Genomic DNA, 15982 nt, shown 5'->3' with positions numbered 1-15982 from the left:
TTTTTGTTTGTTTTTTTTGAGACAGGGTCTCACTATGTAGTTCTGGCTGGCACTGAACTCACAATGATCCTCTTGCCTCAGCCTCCCAAGCTCTGGGACTACAGACCTGTACTACCATGCCAAGCTTTTTTTATACTTTTTTTGGGGGGTGGGGGGGTGTACTGAGAACTGAACTCAGGGCATTGCACTTGCCAGGCAGGTGCTGTGCCACTGAGCTACATCTCCAGCCCTTTTTATACTTTATAAAGAATAATCTCCACTTACTCTAGATCAAAATCTTGAAACTGCTGGGCATGCATGGTAGCGCAGGCCTGTGATCCCACCACTCAGGAAGCTGAGGCTAGAGGATCGCTGTGAGTTCCAGGCCAGCCTGGGCTACACAGTGAGTTAGTTCAAGGTCAGCCTGAACTATATAGCAAGATCCTGTCTCTAAAAAAAGAAGAAGAATCTAGAAACTAAAGCTATTATTTTACATTAAAGAGAACTAGGTTGTTGCGATTCCCTCTGGGAACTGAGTTCAATGTGTCTGTTACACTTAAAGGTTCCAAAGGAAGCACAAGCCAAGAGCTGCAAGCAACTTCGTTTCCAGGTAACTGACTACTCCCTCCCCCACTCTGAAAACTCAATATGACAAATATTCATTGTTCAAAAATAGTGACCAAAATCTTTAATTTTTAAAAGCTAGACAATTCACGTTATTCAATAAATGTAATCAAACACAAAAGCAAAACAAAAATAATGTCTGATTTCTAGATTTTGGGATGCAGTGGATAAATATATAACCTCAATTCTAAAAAGTTCGCAAAGCGAGAAATACTTAGGTAATTCCTTCCTGATTGAAAGTACTTCTACTTTAAAGAGAATATTTTTACCCTAGGAGCAACCTATAGAGAAAGAAATGGGCTGCACATTCACATGGGAAATCAATCACGGACCACTCACAGTTCAGAGTGGCACCACCCTGCAACAATGCCAGTTAACTGATGAAAACTGCCAGAGTTGGCTTCCATATTCACTTACATTACTGCAAAATCCCTAAGTCCTCATCTTGCTCTATAAATTACTTCAGTCTACAATGAAACTACTGTGGTTCAACATGAAATATGAATTATTAAGTCCAGTGAGCCTGAATTAATTTGTCAAGAGCAGAGAGAGATTGTACGTGACACATGATGAGGGTTTTCTGTCCAACATGACACATCCCAAGTCATGTCTCAGCTTTCCTTAGCTAATCAGGGAAACTTGGCCTGGCTCTGGGGTTCCCCTGAAATCCAAAAATATCTTGACTCTTTTCCATATATTCTCTTTGGATCGCAAAGACCATCTACTCTCCCACAAAGAACAATGTTGGAATGAGCCTGGACCACAATGTAGGTATAACTGATGAAAGAGGTATTTGAAACTCGTAAGATATACTCTCAACACGCAGCTAAGAAAGTAACAGACAGCAGACTTCGGTTTGGTTCCCATTCCTAGCTCCAGGGCATGTCAGGAGTCAGGCCGAGCATCAGAAAGACCCATAGCTTTCTCCTTTACTGCTAGCACAGGGAGCTGCCCACCACACTGACAACTCCAATCCACAACACCTTGCCACAAAACCACCGTCCTCTGCACTGGGCTCCGCACATCTCACTCTGCTAAGAGGCAGCACGTGCAAGGAGGGGCTGCAGATCAGCTGCACCTGGGGACCTAGGGCAAGACTACCCCCCCCCCGCTGCCCCCTGCTGGGCCTCCATTTCCTAGAGTATGAGAAGGGGATAATAAAACCACTTACCACTGAAGGGACAGGGAAGAACCAAAGGTAATCTAATTAAAACTGCTTAATGTGTGTCCAGCACACAGTATTCACCATCTATCTTATTTTATTTTGATCATTAGTGAGGGTGTGGGCGCTGGAATAGCTCACATCTGGGTTCAAATTCCCATGCTGTATTACTGAGCAGTGTCAGTACTGACTTGACTTCATAGATCAAGGTATCTCCGTCTAGGTTTTGTGCCAGGCGCCCTTACTAAGTTGGGTGAGTAATGCCACTCACAGGGAAATGTTTTTAAATACATTAAATGAAACACATAATACAAAGATAACAAATTACATAGAAATATACCTATCAAGCCCAGCACTGCAGTGATACAAAAGACACAGTGAATGCTGCTGCTGAGTGGCATCCAACCGAAAGGCAGGATCATAAAAACATGACTTCTGGCTCTTCCCCTAAAGTCAAAATGACCACGAAGGGAAAACGTTTGGAGTCAATTCAGGACAGTGAGACAGCACAACAGTGCAAATGAAGACATGAAAGACTTCCAGAACTGCTTCAGAAAGTGGCAAAAACCATGTTGAAAGCACGGAGAGTATTTTAAGGGGGATTATTGGGAACGTTTTTTACTGTAATATTTTAAAAATGTAAACATTCACTGTATTTTTATCATATTGCATTTTTCTTTATTACTAGTTTACTCTAGATAAAGCAGCGCCTTGATTTCATAAAAGTGGAAGAGGTTATTTTAAGACATTCGCAGGAACTCTAAGTAGATTATGAAAACATGTGGTTTCTATTTGTGGTAATATCACGAGAATTGGTACTATGGTTTTTGTCTATAATCCTGCTAAAAAGAAATACTAAGTTTCAGTTAAAAATGTGCAAAATTAAAGATGCAACGTTTTTTCTTATCCACTCATCCACATTTTCTTCCCACTTAGCCCCAGGTTAAGAACTCTTTTCTCAGAATAATAAAATGGAAGTGGTGAATAAACTACCAAGTTAAGAAGATTAACTATAAAAAGGTGGTGCTACAAAGAAGTTCCTATTTAGAATGCGCCCTTGAAAGTTCTATTTCTTTGGGAAAACATTTCAAAAGCCATACCCGCCCCCAACTTCAACATTTTAGCATCTATTTCTCTGTAAGTCTGGGTCTTCGGACATGAAGTTTGCTTAGCCTTCTGAAGCATCTCAAAATAACTACCCTACATGAAATAGCCTGAAGAGCTTTCCCGTTCTGTAGGCACGGGGGGCCACGCTGCTGTCCGTAAAGTTCGAAGGAACGTGTATAACACATGTAACTCAGTTTCCCTTAGAACGTTGCTGTCACACCGGATAAGTCACAGACACATGCAGCACCGAGTCTTAACATTAAGCACTGTGCCTGTCGTCACTCTCTCCGCACACTCATTATCAACAGTGCCGACCGTGGAAGGGCAGGCGGGGCTCGGCCTGGCCCTGTGACCCCAACGGGGCCAGCAGCTCCTCCCTCGGCGGCCCCGGGGCCCCCGCCTGCTCAGGAGATCCGGCAAACGGCGCGTTTCAGCAGCAGAGTCTCGACCTCCAGGCAAATGCTCACCACCCTCTCCCGAGCGTGACGCTTCGCACCGCTAACGAGTACTCAGGACCCCAGCCGGCGAGAGAGCGAGAGCCCGGGCTGAGTGCACGAGAACACCGAGGACAGAGGGAGCCGCTTTCCGCCCCTGCACCTCGCTCTGTCCTCCGCGCTCCGAGCCGCCCGAGCGCTCCGCAGCCGCTCGGTCAGGGCGAGCACCGGCGCGTGGTCCCGGCGCTCACATGCCGCGGGCCGCCATCCTCACCTGCGCAGCCGGGGGCCCGCGTCCATCGACCCGAAGAAGCATTGGAGGCGCGGGCGACCCCACTGCAGTGCCAGGGCCGGAGTCGAGGCGACTCGGAGCGCCCTGACGCACTCGGAGCGATCGGCGCGCGCTCCCCCGCGGGAAAGTGGGTGGTACAGCCCGGCTTTAAAAGGAGGGGCGGGGCTCAGGGAACAGGGTTGGGCTCGGGAGGGGCGTGCTCCGGAGGGCTGGGTTCAGGAGGGGCGGGGGCGGGGCTCCAAAGTCCCTGCAGAGCTCACAGAGCGCTAAGCACCGAGCACGAGCACAGAGCAAGGAGCACGGGACACAGCTCCCCAGCCTCAGCGAAGCCAGCGCTGCAGCCCTGAGGTTACCGGCGAAACCACAGCGCACCCTGCTCGCTCCAGGGCCGGCAACCGGGAAACCGGCCACGCACACGCTTCTTCCACTTCGCTTTCAGTTTTGATTCCGTTACAAGTAGATAAACATTTATGAGACCTCTTCCTTTTGGGGCATCATGCAAATGACTCCTTTGAGTCCTTAAGTAATGGAGAGATTAACCAAAAAACAAAAAGCAAGTTGCAAACCAGGGAAATAGTCATCACTGGAAGAAGGGCAGCAGAAATGGGGTCCCCTCTGAAGAACCAGGCAGGGCACCCCAAGCTGGCCCTCAGTATCCCAGTGGGGCCGGGCTATGGCGGCTGGAAACCCTAGGGGTGCTGGGTGCACCCCACCCCATGGACCCCACATTCCAGCCAGGGTCGTGAAGGGGGTGCCCAAGTCAGAAAAAGCTGGTCCACAGGCACCATTAGGCCCCAAGAGTTGTGGACACAGTAGGGGCGGCACCAAAGAAAGAGGCAGTGCTGGGAGGGCGGCGCCACGCATCTGGCTGGATGCCTTCTGGGAGTCCCCAAGGCCTTCTCAGAGGTCAACACTGTGTTTAGAAAGACTCGGGGCTGTATTTGCCTTTGCACTGTGCTAACATTCCACTGGGGGTGAGAGGCACTGGAGGCGGCAGTTTATGGAGGCTCTTCTGGCACCTGAGCACCAATCAAGTCAGTGACAGCAAATGAAACCAGTAGTCACCCACTCTTCACCCCACACATGAGCAGTTATTTTTAAAAAGGCCATTTCCTGTACCAACGCCCTTAATGAAGCAGCAGTCAGAATTATTACATATTTCATTGATCTTGACCCCTGAGCACCTGCCGTTTTGATGTTCTCCTCAGCGGTGGGAAGCACACTAAGGCCCTTGGCACACAAAGCTGTGTACAAAGGTTATGCAAGAGCCGCAGGCTGAGCCAGCTGACCTGCAAGCCACCACTGTCACATGAGGAGCAGTTCAAACCCATGGCTACTCGGACCTGGGTATCAACTAGACATTTTCTTTAAAATGAACAAAGTAAACCTGTTTCTTCAAGAAAAACATTTATCATTTACTGCTAATGATAAAATGTGAGAGATTAAGCATTTTAGAAAACCTTGTATTTGCCATTTATTGTAAGCTTGAGGTCTTCCCAACACCTAATATTTTCCTAAAGAGATCAGGGTGAGAGAGTGGTGAATTTGATGTTAGGAGACCTGCATGACTTGGTAACCAACAGTTTCCATGTGACCAACGCACCTAGGTCCAGAATCACACATAAATAGGTGACCCACTCAAAGTGCAAGGCAGAGCAAGGGGTTTTATGATCTAAGTAAAAAAATCCAGCAGCTCATTTCAGATCCTACAATACAACTCAGCTCCAGAAAACCACAGCTTGTGGAGCTGGGTCATGGTATTAAAGAACATGCTAGCGTAACACTCTTTTTTCTGTGTTAAGCTATATTTGCTTCACAGACTTCATCACAGCAGAAAAAACAGAGAAGCAGATATGAGAATCAAGCAGTCTTCCGTCAGACAGTAAGGAGATTTACATAAATGTAAAATAATGCCATTCCTCATCTTTCAGTTTTGGAAAATAGGTTTTTAAAATAAAAATGTAATTTATGTTTACATATAATGAGGCTTTAAAAATAAGTATTTTAGGACAGAGATTTAGCTCAGTGGTACCACCACCTGCCTCACAAGCACAAGGTCCTGAGTTCGATCCCCGGTACCAAAATAAATAAATAAAAATGAGTATTTAAAAAAAAATTTTTTTTGGTACCGGGGATCGAACTCAGGTCCTTGCGCTTGCGTAGCAGGCAGCGAAACCACTGAGCTAAATCCCCGGCCCTAAAATAAGTATTTTAAATACAACCAGCCCTCCATATCTGTGGGTTCTTCAGTTTTAAAATTGCTTGGGGTATTAAAAAATACAGCTTGGGCTATAAAAAATTTAAAAGTAAAAATAAAATATTTGGGAGGTGCATCTGCATTGAACATGTATAGACTTCCTGGGTTCAATCCCCAGCACTGTCAAACAAATAATAAAATTACATTTTTCCTCTATGAATCTTTAATTGTTCTGATACCATTTAAATATAAGAAAGAAAATTCAGCAAATATTTAACACTGCCTCCCCCCAAAAGGACTCAACACCAGGTTAGATTACACCTGAGCTCTCAAACTGATCTGTAATGTAAATTAGGGTAATCTGAAACGGAAGTGGGGTTTGCTAGATTTGTAACAGATGTAAAAATACTAGAGGGAAGGACAAGAGGAGCAGCTCTCCAACCCAGTACTGTGTGCAACTGAAGATGCCTTACAAGGCGAACAGAACGATCTTATGTCCTAGCATGTTGAAGGCACCATCATATCTGACCCACAGTCCTGTTCAGAAACTGAACAGAAAGGCATTCTCTTAACCTTCTGGGGGCTCAGACTCCTTGGGCTCTCTGATGAAATGCAAGGACATTCACCATTCTCTGATGTGGGTCCTGATCCCCTCCCCAACCCACCTCTGTGGACTTCCAGTCAAGTGTGCAAGGTCCTGGTCCAGCTAGCAGCCCCAGCTCACCTGACCAGGGTAAGACTGCCTGTCAGTCTTGACTGCACATTTAGAAACTTCCAGCTGACTTAGTGACCGGCCACAATGGGAAGAGTTTCTCGTGCAAGTAATGGAAAGGTGCTGGACAGCAGTATGGCATCAGCTACATAACAGAAAGGTAAAGTACACAAGTTAACAGATGGAACAGAATGTAGGTGGTGAGTAGGGAGGTCATTTGGCTCTATGAAATGGGTTCCTGAATTCCAGGAGTACCTTTTTATTAGTTCTTTAAGTTAATGAGCTCTACAAATAACAATAGCAGGAAGGTAATATCTACAATATGGTGTTTACGTGATACACCTTAGATAAAAATCACAAATGTACAATACTCATTCGTGTTTATCCAAGAATGAAAGAATAATCACTCAAATGCTCCACTGTTTGTCAAAATATATGGGCAGATTTAATATATATATATTTAAAACATTTTAAATATAACTACATTTTTAATTTACAAGGTAAAAAGCAAAATATTTCTAATATACTACAATTTAAATTTCAAAACTATTTAAACAGGTTGTCCCATTATGAATGATGAAATACACTTTGATGTGTGTGTGCATTTGTACCAATATGGTCATTCAAGGGTTCTGTTCTCCTCATAGATTTGATTTATACACAGGTCAGATCTAAGAACTTGGTCCATTCTGATGGGATGCTGTTCAGTGAGGACACCACTAAAATTACTTTGCCAAAAGAAGTACTGCACGAGGCATTGCAACATTGCAAGGAAAGCAGCCCCAGGAAAGGGGAGGACGACTGAGGAAGAAGGGAAAAGAAGTTGTGTGTTCCCCAGGGCAGAGACCAGCACCACCAGGAAGGAACTGCCATCTCTGCAGCCGTGGTTTCTCCACCATACCCAGAGCTTTCCTCCACACCCCAGGCCCTCTGCCTTGTCTCCGGTCTGGGGTTGCCTGGAGTCTCAGGATGGTGGGCAAAGGTTTTGAGTCAATTATTTCCAGGTCATTAATTTGCAAACACCCTCTCTCTCACAGCCAGCATTCCGACTCTCACTTTCCACCTGCCCTCCCCAGTTAGCAAGCAGTTGTCTAATCCCTTCCAACTCAGTCCTAAATGGTGCTCTGTTCCAGGTGTAAGCACTGCAGGCCCCAAAGGAAAGCACTCTGTGAGGAGCCAGCAAGTCCTGGAGCCAGAGTCTGGAAACCTTGACAGGCAGCTCCCAGTGAGACACATCCGGGTGGCCTCAGGCCATGGTTAGAAGCAGGAAATGGGGTGCACTGGCCCTCAGAGCCAGATCTGCACCACAGGAGACCTGGAGACCTGAAGTAGCTCATCGGTTTTTGAATGGGAATTTGCAAATTTTCAACACTAAGGAATTCACGCACCTCTTTTTTCACTAAATGTCTTTCTGTTTACTTCCAAGCCTACATCTTTCTAAATCTCCTATTTGTACACGGGTAAAACATTCCAGGTCATCCGCCCTTGTATCCCTGCCCATCCTTGCTGATTACTGACAGCCTACAAAACAGCTAATTTCCTCTCCTTCTGCCCACCCCCAAAGCCTTAAAAATAAACTTAATTTTAGAATAATCTTAGATTCCCAGAAAAGTTGCAACAGATTCCCATAAAACCCCTCGGCCAGCTTCCTCCTTGTTGACATCTTATGTAGCTATTTGTCATTTGTCAAAACTGGGAAATTGACATTGGTTTGTTACTATGAACTCAACTCCAAACTTTATTTTTACTTCACCAGTTTTTCCATTAATATTCTCTTTCTGTTCCAAGCGCCAAAACAGGGTGTCACGCGTTGCTCTGTGTCTTCGGGTTGCTGGGGCTTTGCTTACTTTCAGCGACTCTGCTGTCCTGTGGTGCTCTGTCTGGGTGTCCTGCCCCAGGCCCCCTCTCTGCAGGCAGCAGTGGCCACCCCCATGAAGAACTTATCTGTACACTGGGCTTATTCTCCTCCATTTTCATACTTCTCCAATCATCTCTGTCACAATGGTCCCAGGGATATCTGCTACATGATCTCCACTGGGTCTCCTCCAAGCTGGCCCTGTCCCTTGACATCTCAGCTTCTGTTTCTGTTCTACCAGAGGCTCCAGCTCACCAACTCTCTTCCAGCCTTTGCTAGAACCAGCCATTTCCTCAACACCCAGTCTCCTCTGTCTCCACACCCAAGCCCCCGGGCCAAGAGAAGCCGACTTCCTCAGTGACACCAATGGCGCCCTCCCTGTGCTCGCTTCAGCGGCACATACACAATGGTGCCCTTCCTTGCAAAGCTCTCTCTGGACCTTTTAGGGTCATGCTGTCTTTGGGGGAGGGGGCTTCATCTTACTCTCCTCAGAGACCAGGATCTGGGATCGAACTCCAGAAGTCCCTGTGCGTCTCTGTCAGGCTAATCCCTGTCCTGGACATCATCGGACCCTCTGGATGGGATGCCAGCCTGCAGCTCCACTCCAGGCCAAGACCCTTCTTTCCTGTGGCCCCACACACTTCCCTGCACGTGGAAGGGCCACAGGTATTGTCCAAAGTGACCGTCAGAGTGCCACTCCACTTGGGAGGGCAAAAGGCAGCTGTCACTCAGCCTCTTAGGTCCTTGGGCTTATGGAGGGTAGTTTCCCCACAGAGCAAGACAAGATTGCCTCCTCCAAGGAAGGGACCAGGATGGATAGGGAAGAGTATTTCACCTCATCCATCCATGGGGATGAAGGCAGAAACAACATCCCAGAGAGGTTCCTGTTAGCAGATCAGGAAGAATTTGGATAACACAAAACTAACAAATCCATATCTTGTGTGCTTTTTAACTGTTGAGACCAGAAATAAGCCCTTTTTTTAAACATTTATTTTTTTTGGTACCGGGGATCCAACTCGGGACCTTGTGCTTTCGAGGGAGGCTCAATGCCACTGAGCTAAATCCCTGGCCCCAACCTTTTAAAATAAGATTGGTCTGGGCTGGAGATTTAGCTCAGTGGTTCTGCTGCCTGCCCAGCAAGCGCAAGGACCCGAGTTTGATCCTCGGTACCAAAAAAAAATAATAAAATAAAAAAATAAAATAAGATTGGTCTTCTTGAGGGTTTGTTTTGTTTTTTTGCTTTGTTTTTCCCATAGTAGTGCAGCTTGAACCCAGAACTCTAGGCAAGCATTCTACCACTGAGCTATATCCCCAGCCTTTTTATTTTCTGAGACAACATCTCCCTCAATTACTCAGGCTGGCCTCAAACTTTCGATCCCCCTGCCTCAGCCTTCTAAATAGCTGAGGTGACTGGCATGAGCAACCCTGCCCTACCTCCCCTGCCTTTGCAAAGGCACCACTCCTCCTGCACACTCAGACTGCACACACTCTCTGGTTTCTATCACTCAAACGCTTATGGAGAACCAGACGTAGTGGTACATCTATAATCCCAGGTACAGGGAAAGCTGGGGCAGGAGGATTCCAAGTTCAAGTCCAGCCTGGGCAAATTTAGCAAGATCCTATCTCAAAATAAAATTAAAAGGACCAGGGATGTAGCTCAGTGACAGAGTACATGGCGAGCAAAGGAAAGGGAAGGGGATTAGGGATATGGCTCAAGGCCAGGGGTGATCCCCAAAACCCTCTGCCTCACCAGGGCCTAATTAATGTGACTGCCCCCAAGGCCACCCTCTCCTTTCCCTTGGTCCCTCATTGATCCCCAGGCATCAGTCGCCTCCACTGAAGATCGGGCACGGGCTTTCCTGGCTCCTGGTCCATGTGTAATGGCCACACCACCCAAACCCTGGACAGCTCTTGGGATAGTGGGAGTACACGGCTAGCACAGGGACACACTCACTTTACTTTTCTAACTTTCTGTCACAGCTGACCTCTAAATCCTCCATCCCTCCCTAGCCTCCAGGAATATCCTTTTACACTCCTGTTTTACAAAAAACACTTAATGACAAGGAAAGATGTTCATAATAAAAAGTCTGTCAGGACCCAATTTCATTAAAAAATAACTATGTTTATTAATAAGATCGACTAGAAACAGACATTGTGGTGCACAGCTGTAATCCCAGCATTGAGAAGCTGAGGCAGAAGGATCATGAATTCAAAGCCTGGGCTATACAGCAAAGCCCTGTCTCCAAAAAAACCCCCCGACTAGGTGTCTATAGCAAATTTTCTCGGTTTTTTTGTTTTTTTGGTACCAGGGATCAAACTCGGGTCCTTGCGCTTGTGCAGCAGGCAGCAAAACCACTGAGCTAAAACCCCGGCCCTAGGTGTCTACAGCAAATTAGCCATGGACATCTCCAGATGGAAGGATCCAGTGTCTTATTTTCTTCTGGGCCTTTTAAATTTTTAAAACAGTATATAATGAACACATTCCTACAGTGTAACCCTAAAAACAAACAAATTTTTTAAAATGACAATTACTGCAAACACAAAACCAAACAAGCACACTCAAATCTTAAGCTCCAGGAAGGAGAGGCGGTGTCCACCTCTCCAGGAAAGTATGCTTTCTCTCCCAGGCCAGCTTGTGCCTATCTCCAGGGACATCTGCCCTCAGTGACAGTGGTCCACCCCATTGCCAGCCAAGAATGGCTCCACAGAGCTCTGTCCCCAAGGCACTTCCAGGGCGCTTCCTCCTTGAGGCACCAACTAGCCCTGCTCAGCTCTCTCATGCTTGCTGCTCAGTGTTGCCACCTCCTATTTAAACTGCAGGAGGTGGTTGTGCTGGAGGAAAGTTCAGTCTGGTGATCACAGCTTGTAACTGGAATGTTTAGGGTTTATTTTAAATACATATTGGTATGGTTGGTCTTCGTATTGTCCTTCTGATGTTTTGTTTACTTCCCTGCTGCTCCTCTCCTTCATTCTTTTGCAAACTCTCAGGCCCCACCCAAGCCTGCAGAATTAGAAACTGTGGGGTAGAGCCGGGTTTCACTTAGCGCTCAGGTGATTCCCGCGTGCCCTGAAGTTTAGAAACCACTGCTTAGGGCTGGCAGTAGGCTGAGATCTCTTGATTCCTTTGGGAAATTAAAAATAATTACAGTCTTCCTGGACCCTCTATCACTTTCTTAATTCAGCTCTTCACACAGCATGATGAGAACTATTTTTTCTTGCTTACTCAACGCATTCTCCCCAGTCTTCAACACTAGGGCCAGAATACAGAGTACATAATTCCTAAAACATACATCAGATGTCACCGCCCCCCGCCCCCCAGAAGCACTCTCTCTTACCTCCAGAGTGGAAAATGAAACAAAACTTCTCTCCAGGTTGCCCAACAGTCTTGCGTTCCAGATGGCCCCAGCTTCAGCGCCCTCCTCCACCCTCCGAGGCAACAGCAGGAGCCGCTGCCAGTTTCCGCCCAGTACTTTCCCGCCCCTCCCCCAGCTGCAAGCTCCCTGACCGCAGAACCTTCACTCTGCCCACCCCAGGCTCCCAGCCCGCAAGCCCATCGGCTTGTGGAGGGCTGAGCTCAAGAGGCCACAAGAGAGGACGCGGGGTGAGCCGGGGTGGACTCGGAGAGCAGCCCCCAGCCTCCGTCTCAGGGGTCCTCTCAAGATGAAATCAGTGGGCTCTGACCAGGGTCCACGTCGGCAGCTGTAAGCACCGGTGAGCCCATTTCAATATTCCAAAGATTGGCCGCGGGCATGCGTGTGGAGAACTCTGCTTTGCCCCTGACACCAGTGAGGGGACCCTGCCTGGGAAGTGTGACCGGCCAGGTCTTGTAGTCCAGTTAATTTACAAACTGGAAAATAAAGGATCACTTTGCTTAGTAGGAGTCCCAAAAAACAAGGTAAAGAAGGGGGAAATAATAGAAAACAATACTTTAAAACACAAGCACATCACTTTAAAGACAGGGGTGTCCATGCAGGTTTGTGACTCTGATCCTTGGACCACACACGCTGCCCTTCAGGGCCCTGTCTGGAACAGAGAACACCAGCAGATTGTGTGGGTTCCTGCCACTCTGGGCACGGAGCCCCCGCAGTGGTGTGAGTTAAGGTGCTGCCAGGCTCAGTCTCTGCTCTGGAGCCCACTACCAAAGGGAGGGCCGCAGGCAGAGTCCCCACCCCGCCCCTGGCTCCACTCCTGCAGTTGGAACAATTCCCAGCAATTCATGCACCCACTAAATTCTGAGAAGCAATGCACTGTAAAACACGACGTTTAAGGGGTCTGTATGTTCTCATATAGGAGGTATTGCTCTAGATACTCAGTCTAACACAATCTCTCACAGTCTCTATTTCTACCACACACACTCCCTCTTTTTTTCCAGTACTGGAAGCCATCCCCAGTACTGGCAAGCTCTCTACCAGTGAGTGACATCTCCAGTCCATTGTTTTTGTTTTGTTTTGAGACAGAACCTCACTAAGTTGCTTGAACTGGCCTAGAATTTGTGATCCTCCTGCCTCAGCCTCCTGGGGAGAGAGATAACAGGTGTGCTCCACCATGAGGGGTAAACACATTAATCTCTAAACAAAATGTTGGTGTAATAACCTATGAGTACAGGGCTTTTCCATCTTGAGTCACTCTCAAATTTTCCTGATTTAAAAATTACAAGACGGGAAATATTTCCTAGCCTCCACAAGGATGATTTCTCTGGTGGGGACAAAAAAGACACAGACTGGCAGGCCACAATGATCAGAAGGTTACAGTTTATAAATGACACCACGACCTGGCCACTGACATGTGAAAGACCTTACGTCAAATACTGGCATTTTCTGTGGGGCCACTTATTCCAAAAGTGGTTTTTATCCCTAGCAAATGTTTGGATACAATCAATTCAGAACCTGATTTGAAGTCCAAATTTCACATTCTGAGGACTAAGGCTTTCTTCCTAAAATATAGGAGTTTTATTTGAGGTTTATCTTTCATAGACTCTGCTTCCTACCAAATTCACAAGCAAAATAAGATGAAATCAAATCATTATTCATTAAACACCTATTAGGTCTGAAGTCCCATAGGCTGGGCATGGTGGCATATGCCTGTAATCCTGAGGCCAAGGCAGGAGGATCCCTGCAAGTTCGAGACCAACCTGGGCTACATAATGAGTTCAAGGCTAGCCTGAACTGCATAGTGAGACCCTGTCAGAAAGTGAGAGAGAGGGAGATAGAGAGCGAGCGAGAGAAATCAGTCCTGAGCAACCCCATGAAAGATTTTTTTCAAATCTTTATCTTCTCTTTTTTTTTTTTTTTTTTTTTTTTTGGTACCAGGGATCGAACTTGCGAGCTTGCACTTGCAAGGCAGGTGGCAGAACCACTGAGCTAAATCCCCAGCCCTCAAATATTTATCTTCTAAGAACTTACTAACTCAGAGAAAAAGCTACTCCATTTTGACTGAGCTCATTATTTTTAAGCACTACAGGTTGAGGATTAAGAAAATCTCAGCACTGGGTTGCAGCTCTGTGGTAAATCACATGCTCAGTATGTGTCAGGCCCAGGTCAAACCCCAGCACCAAACAAAAAACAAAGAAAGGAAAGAAAATTACAGATGCTTTGTTTTAGCATAGACTTTCTTGTTGTTTGTTTTCCAGTACTGCAGACTGACCCTAGGAAGCATCAAGCTTTTGAGATAGGGTCTCAAAAAATTGCCCAGGCTGGGCTTGACCTTGTGATCCACCTGCCTGAGCCTCCTGAGTGGCTAGCTGGGTGTACAGGTGTACACTACCATGCCTGGCTAGAAAGGATGTTTTGGGGTTCACTGTTTCCTACACTCTCAGAGAAAGGGAATTTTCCTATTTCCAGGTGAGGACTCCCAGCTGGAACTCCACATCCAGCTCCAGACCTGCTAGTGCATAATAGCGCCAAAGAAACTCTGCTTCCCAGAAAGTGTGTGGACCCCTCCTCCTGAGCATGATCCTGCTCCCTCGGGACTGCTCAGGCTGTGCTCAGGATGACAGCTTGGTGACCATTTTGGTGCCAAAGCCCCAGCCCAGTGGCAAGCAAGGCAGCCCAGTGGCAAGCAAGGCGCTTGCTATGACCTATCTGCACTGCTCTAAGAGCTGCACCCATCCTGAACGAGCTCCAGCTCAGGCCTCTGTGCCCAGCACACTGTGCCCAGCTGCCATCCACAGATAAGGACCGTGAGGCCCAGGACTGGGCCGTTTTCTCTGCATGATGCAGCGGGTGAGTGGTGTGATGGAAATAGGGCCCCAGCACACCACATCCTCTTCACTGTGCTCTGCAGCCGCTCAGGAAGCTCTTGTGACTTCCCAAAGAAACAGTCACAGAACCTATGACTTGCACTGAGCTATAGCCCCAGCCCTTTCCTATGTTTTATTTTGAAACAGAGCTCTAGTAAGTTCCCCAGGCTGGCCTCGAGCTTCTGATCCTCCTGCCTCAGCCTCCCTAGTAGCTGGGATTACGGGCATGCACCACTGAGGTGGGCTCGAATCCTCTGGCCTTTGCACTTCTTTGGAAAGACCTTTTTCCTGCTGTCTAGCTGTCAGCACTGCTCCACAGAGCTCAGCTAAATAGATGGCTTCTATAAAAGGCAACCAGTGAGGCACTGTCACGGTCAGGTTGCTTTTCTCTAGAAGGAGTTGGAAAGAAATTCGGTATCTATGAACAGGCATCTACCATGTTGCAGTGACTAAGATGGATGACTAAGGATGGGAAAAAGGCTGAGAGCTGGGCATGGTGGCACACACTGTGATCTGGGAGGCTGAGGCAGGCGGATCACCAGTTCAAAGCTATTTGAGGCAAACATAGAACCCAGGCTGTTTTCCTCACCAGATAATTCAGGTACCATGAACACTGACATTGACCACAGTGATTATAGAGATACTATGAAATGAGATCCACCCCTTTTAAGCCCACCCTCACCCCCAGCCTGTCCTTTAGCAAAAAACTGCAGTAGAGAGCCTGTGGGGCTTAGGGACAGCTACAGCACTGTTTCTGGACCTGGTGTCCTCTAGGACCATCTTTCCTTTTCTCTATAATGCTAGGTTTGATTCCAGCTGACAGCTCCATGTCACCCTTCCTCCCCTTTTAAGCTGTATACAGTTGCAGAGGCCACATACACAGGATGCCTATTTCCAACTACTTAGAAGTCTACTACCACCACAGAGCTGGATAAAGCAGCGAGGACATGAAAGGTGGTGCTCCAGTCTGCAGTGTCCCCAGCCATGCATGGCTGCCACTGGAACCTGTTCTTGCACAAGCCGGCTGGGGCAGCTCTCTGCCTGGGGCCAACACTGAGGCCCAACAGCTTCCAGATAGGTTCTGGGCAGGTACAGTGGTTTCCCTAGACCCACTGCAAGGCCGCCCTGTCCCTCTGCACACACTCACACTGGTGGGCATTGCCACCTGGTGGCCTCAGGCTCCATCTGGAGATGCTCCCCTCGGCTCTGTGTGCAACGCCCAGAGCTACAACCGAGGTCTGCGTGCGCATCTCCATGCCTCCTTGGTATCCACAGCTGACTGAGGTCTCAGGACGTCTCTTCCAAAGCCAGGCAGAGCAGCAGCTAGGTTGCCCGGCTCCACAGAGGTCATCCCTGGCACCAGGCTTCCTGGGTGATGAGCC

The 15982-nt window shown here is 47.5% G+C and overlaps 1 protein-coding gene across 4 annotated transcripts in view; it reads right to left on the bottom strand.

The window, feature by feature from the left end:
* Positions 1–15982, bottom strand: part of Aff1 (ALF transcription elongation factor 1) — a 169818-nt gene that overhangs the window by 117249 nt on the left and 36587 nt on the right. Inside the window, exon 1 of one of the 4 annotated variants that reach the window (XM_087185928.1) lies at positions 11698–11779. The exons of 2 other annotated variants lie outside the window; for them this stretch is intronic. Coding sequence is in view for 1 of the 2 variants with exons in the window: in XM_004870537.3 (XP_004870594.2) it covers positions 3581–3606 (26 nt within the window). In the remaining variant the exon portion in view is untranslated. Of the gene's footprint in view, positions 1–3580; positions 5655–11697; positions 11780–15982 lie in introns of those variants that run through there. One more of the 4 variants, XM_004870537.3, reaches the window with a different exon arrangement.

The sequence above is a fragment of the Heterocephalus glaber genome, unplaced genomic scaffold (assembly GCF_053883595.1).
Source record: "Heterocephalus glaber isolate CG9 unplaced genomic scaffold, H.glaber_assembly_v1.0 deba00001503, whole genome shotgun sequence".
NCBI classification, from domain to species: Eukaryota; Metazoa; Chordata; class Mammalia; order Rodentia; family Bathyergidae; genus Heterocephalus; species Heterocephalus glaber.
Note: the sequence above shows the minus strand (reverse complement) of the source record. Positions and strands in the feature narration are given on the sequence as shown.